The sequence below is a fragment of the Hydra vulgaris genome, chromosome 09, assembly GCF_038396675.1.
Source record: "Hydra vulgaris chromosome 09, alternate assembly HydraT2T_AEP".
Lineage (NCBI taxonomy): Eukaryota > Metazoa > Cnidaria > Hydrozoa > Anthoathecata > Hydridae > Hydra > Hydra vulgaris.
Window position 1 is genome coordinate 58,083,827 of NC_088928.1, and position 6,039 is coordinate 58,089,865.

At 27.7% G+C, this 6,039-nt stretch overlaps 1 protein-coding gene across 1 annotated transcript in view; it reads left to right on the top strand.

Annotated features, from left to right (window-relative positions):
* The window catches only part of LOC100212740 (monoacylglycerol lipase ABHD6), a 46,886-nt gene extending 43,130 nt beyond the window's left edge, over nt 1-3,756 (top strand). The window contains exon 6 of the mRNA XM_065806157.1: nt 3,518-3,756. Within this exon, the coding sequence (XP_065662229.1) occupies nt 3,518-3,676 (159 nt within the window). The 3' untranslated portion in view covers nt 3,677-3,756. The remainder of the gene's footprint in view (nt 1-3,517) is intronic.
* The last annotated feature ends 2,283 nt before the right edge of the window (nt 3,757-6,039 follow it).

The window sequence follows — 6,039 nt, forward strand, 5'->3', positions numbered from 1 at the left end:
TTTATGTAAAAGAGTTAAATTAAAGAGTTTTGTATAAGAGAGAGTTGCCAGGGGCGGACGCAGATTTTAAATTTACCCAGTCAAAAAAAAAAGCGCCTTACGCCATATTGTAAGTGACGCAACTACGCCGACAAGATAAATAAATTTAAAAAAAGCAGGGGGGCTGGAGCGAAGCGGATTTGGACCATGAAGTAAAGGTGGAAGGGGGCAATTTTTTATTCCAACGATTCAGACCATCGATTTACGGGTTTAATGATTTTTTAAGCAGACAAGTCCAAAAAATAGAATTTGCATTACACAGTTTTATCCGAATTTCATGTCACTTTGAAACAGCCTCCTAAATTTACTATTTTAAACAATGTACTCATTATCTTAAAAATAAAAAAAACATCTAAGAAGGAAAAAAAGGGGGGGGGGAGGAAGAATCACTCCAATAGCCTCCCCCTATATATCCCTAGTTAAGCCATTTTTGGTTAATAAATATTTATTCCTAAAGTGTTCCAATTAAGGCAACTCTCCCCTAAAAGTTATTCAGTTAGCTACAATAAAAAAGGTTTATCACTTACTAAAAAAACACATCACTTAACAACACAGTGACATCACTTAACAACACAGTGATATCCTTAAAAAAAGTACACTAAACATTATTAAAAACATATTATTTACATTTTCCGCTGATAATGATAAGCGATTAAGCTTCAGTCTAATGATAGGCTAAAGCTTAATAGCTTGACAAAGTTTGTTTAAATCTGGTTCAGGTTCAGTAGCACTTTTATTAAAATTCAGTTAATTTAAGATTTTTATTTAAATCGCTAGTTCAGGCTAAGGATATCTTTGGCACATAGCATTCCAAATTTCATTTGTTTTGTCTGAAGTTTCCAGCGCAAATAATTGCCCGAACAGTTTATGAAAGTTTTTCCGGAACTTTCTTAAAAGCGCAGAAAAGCACAATAAAAATCTTTATTTTTTTTATAAGTCACCGATAAGAATAAAAATCTTTAGTGTAAATCACTGTAATCATGCTTTAAAAATTGTCGACCTTTAATTAAACTCGTAAATTTCGATATCTCAAAATTTAGGTTATTGTTTATTTTTCACCATAGTATAAAACTAATGTAAGCATATTAAATTATATTGAATTATATTGAAACAGCTGTTAAAAATTCGCATTTGACCGCAAGCCACACTAGTATTAAATTGTTCTTTCGTGATCTGAAAAAAAATTTATTTTCAGCGATTATTCTCTGTTAAGTTACGTAACAAAAGTTTCCCTCTTACGTTGAACCTTACTCTTACGCTTTTACTCGCTCTTACGTTTTTCACTCTAAACCTTGCACTAAGCTCTCTTTTATTATAAAACTATAAAAATTACGATTTTCAATATTTATATTAACGAGTGATGGTAATGATTGAAATATGGAGCAATGATTAACCGACATGCGTGATTACTGTACTGAATTATTTTGATGTCAAGCATTGCAAATGTTCTATTTATAACCGTTATACTTTAGTAGCACAAAAATAATCAGGTCCACAAAAAACACGAATCTTTAATCAGGTCCACAAAAAACACGAATCATTTAACATTAGATATAGCAATAAAAGGTAAACAAGGCAACACGATTTTCAAACCATGGCACAGTGATTTAGAAAGACTTAAAATAATCAGGTCCACAAAATAATCAGGTCCACAAAAACGACGAATCTTTAATCAGGTCCACAAAAAACACGAATTATTTAACATTAGATATAGCAATAAAAGGTAAACAAGGCAACACGATTTTCAAACCATGGCACAGTGATTTAGAAAGACTTAAAATTTGGCCAAAGTACAGTTTTTTGAGTAGCGCGATTTAAATAATGTTACTAGCTAACTATTTTTTACAGTTTCTTATGGTTATAACGGTATAAAAAAGTTAGTACTGGAATAATAGATTTAAACGTTAATTTATGTTTGAAAGTGACCGAAAATTTCATTTCGAAAATTTCAAAGAAAATTTAGTTTTAATGATAAAATTTTAATATCATTAAAATTTTATCATTAAAACTTAATTTTCTCACTAAATACGAAACCTTACATTTTTACTTTCATTATATACAAAGATATTAGATAATTTTATCTTAATTTAATAAAATATTTGAAATGTGTTTATGCATCTTGTTAGAAAGGGATTTAAAAAATGCAATTTTAACAAGCTTAATCTGATTTTTATAGAGCCAGGATTTTTTACCTTAGACTTCATTCGCGAAGCTAATTCTTTTTTTAAAGAGAGTTTGTATCATTCTATAAGAAACTAAAAAAGTTAGCTGCCCTAACTTGCCCCATTTTGAAATAATGCGGTTTTAAAAAGCTTATTTTATAAAAAAATCAGGAACGTAAAAGCTAATATGACGTAAATTACCTTTAATTTTTATGTTTTAAGAGTATTTCCTGAAAAAAACTTTTTAATGTGAATATATATATATATATATGCATGCATGCAAAAGTTAATATAATTTTTCTTTTACTTATGTATAGAATATATGTAAAGTTTACTAAACTTCAACATTATTTATTTATTTTTTTTAAATATTTTGCCGTTTTAAAATATTACAATAACCAATTATATTTTACAATTTTTACATTAGTAACGACAGGACTTCTAGAAGATCATGTGAATCTTGTCATGAAGCCCTTTACAATATATGGTTAATTTTTGATAAAAATACAATGTCTTAAGTGAAATAATAATAATAATACAACTTTATGCAAAAACATGTAAAAACCAAGATAAAATTTTAAAAAGCCAAGATTAAAAAATAAATAAAATATACAAAATAGAACAACAACGAATAAACAAACAAACAAAACAAAAAAACAATTAAAAGTAAATCAAAATATTTTCAATTAAAAATATAATTCTTTTAAGTTTTTGTTTGAATGAGGCAAAAGTCAGTTGGGTAGAAAAATCAAAATTTGGTAAGACTATTTTGTTCCAGAGATAAGGACCTCGATAAGAAACAAAAAACTGGTTATTTAGTTCTTGAGAATAGAATTTAGATTGATAGAAATGAGTTACTTCAAAATTTACTTTTGACTACATTTTTTTTACAAAAACAAAAAAGATATATATTCCCTCCCCCCCCTTCCCCAACCATATTTGACCCTTTTTGAAAGATTTATAGTCTTTTTTCCTTGTCTACCTTTTTTACATCATAGAGCAAATTTTCAGCAATTTTGAAAAAACATTTTCAAAAAAATTTATTTTGGCCTAATTTAATAGTTACTCCTGGTCACTGTACATGGGGAAGGAAGGAGTATAAAAACAAGTTTTAATGTTCATAAAAATATGTGATAACATTCTACTAAAAATGTGTGACTTGATTGGGTTGTGTTTTTTTTTGATTACATGATTTTTTGAAAATATGCAAAACAAAAATCTTATTATGGCTTGTTTTGTAAAATTGGTAATTGCAATAACAATATTTCTATTTTAAATTCTTTATTGGAACTTATGTTAAATTTTATTGTTTTAAGCTTCTTCCTACAAAAGTTGGCATTGATTTTTTCAAAGAAAACTCTCCAACAACAGAAATTCATATTTTGAAAGACGCCGGACACGCTATCATCGATACTGATGCCGATGAAGTGTATCGCTTATTGCAAAGTTGGTTTGAAAGGAATTCTACCATATAAAATCAAAATAAAAGAATTTTACTAGAATGTTTATTATTGTATGTCTTAGATGATTCAAACAACTTTTACATTGACGAAAAGGTTTGAGTTGTAATTTATGCAATTTTACAAATGTTGATTTTTAGACAAGACCAGGCGGTTGAGATGAAAATAAATAAATTTATGTTTTCAAAGCAAATAACATGAAAAATGAACAACCTCTTTAAATGTTTTCGAACTAATGAAAAAAATTTTTAACTTTTAATAGATTTTACAATTAAAAAAGCTAAATGTGTTTGAATAATTTGAGCATTAAAAAAATATTTTTAATATTAAAAAGAACTCCCTTCAAATGAATTTGAATAACCCTCACTTTCATACTTTTTTGAAAATTTTCTGACCAGCGTGTCAGGAAACTTGCAAAAAATCACCTGCGAAGAGTATTTTCAATAAATGAAAACCGAATAGCCCCTGTGTAATTTCGGCACCAAAGTAGAATGAATTTTCGTCGTAACGGAATACTGAATATTAATTTTAATATATACGCAAATTTATCTTTGGCCGAAACTAATACCATTTCTTGCTTCTAAAATTAATAAATATTACAAAATACTAGAATTCGTATATTTTTTGAAAGATTAAAAATAGATTACATACAGACATAGATTTTTTTCAACAATAATTTCATAATTTACATTACTATGAAATTAAATATTGACACTTTTTTATTATTATTTTTGAAATACATCGTGCTTCCATCATATTTTCAATTTACGTTCCACACGTGGATAATTTTGAGCTATGTAAACCAGCTTCTCAGCGTTAGTTTTATTGAGGTTTGATCTTTTCCAAATGAACTCTTGGCCAGCTCTAGAAAAAAGTCCCTCGATGACGCTGATGATCCATGAAAGAAAAACATTTTTCATTTGGTCCACATGTCATTAGTAAACCATTGTTTGGGTAGGAATATTTTTGTTAAAATCATAGGTGATGATTTTTCACTTTTTCATATAGCTCTGAAAGATACTTTTGGTAATAGTTGAGTTTTTGATTGCGAGCTAAAACTCACAGAGCCAATTGGTTTTATTAAATATAATAAATCCAATTAAATCAATTGACTTGGTGCCATCACAAGGTTTGGCTTGAAATGCTCCGGTGATTGAGGGTTGCTAATTAAGGCTTAAGTGGTTGTGCAGAAACCAGCATTTTCAGCTTTTTTTTTTCTAAATTAGACAATTATTCTTCAGCAGCTCATTTTTTGTTGGCCTCAAACTGTGTGATAATAACTGAATGTTTCACTTTAAGATGTGTATAAAGTAGTGAGTTAAAGTTGAGCGCTGATGTGTATAGAGCACATTCAACAGCACAGTAATATAAAAAAAGCGCACCAAAAAATCTAAATTGTTTTTCATACTGAAGCCAGATTGAAACCTATTTTGGCTTTTTGAAATCATATATTGCAAAACAATTTATCTTTTGAAGAAAAATATATAGCAAAACGATTTATTTTTTGAAAAACACTTTCTTAAAATCATGATTAGACATCATTTTTAGTAAACTACATCAAAAGGAGCACTAATTTGAGTTACATTCAATTGACCCACATTACCCCGTTTAGTAGGGTAATGTGGGTCTAAGTTATATTTTTATCTTTTTTCAATGAAATATACCAACTTATAGTAAAATATGACTGTTAAGTCATATTTTACTATAAGTTGGTATATTTCATTGAAAAATAAGTCATTAAGTATGTGTTACATTTAAATTATTTGATTAAAAGTTTAAACATAATAGTACTTTAATAGATGTTTTAAACGCAAAAGAACTTTACTCGTTCAAAGCGCCAAATTTGAAAAGCAAAATAATTTTTTTTTTTTTAATCTCTGTTAGCTAATTTCCAAGGAATGCAGAGCATTCATTTGGTTCAATTTCCATAGTTTTTTTATTTACGAATGTTTTTAATATATAGTATAATATAATCATATCATAATTCTCCAAGTTGAATATATGATATTCAAATTTAAAAGTCAAAGCATGATGAAATGAAATTATGTTTATGGGAGAATTTAAAACGAAAGCTTAATTAAAAATTATCAAAAATATTTTGTGTTATATATTAGAGATTCATTATACTACAAAAACGACATGTTTATTTAAAAAAAGTCCGATGTGCAATCCTTCAAAACTGCTACGCTGCGTTATCTACTAGTTTTTATTGAAAGTATAATTACATCTTTAATGATCATCTAAACGAAACTACTGCAATATGACTTCAGAATAATGAATCCAGAAACATAGTCAGACTTCTAATCTATACTAACTTTTATTTTGAAGGTATTTATTGTTGTATAATCATTAGGTACTTAACGGCACAAAACACATTG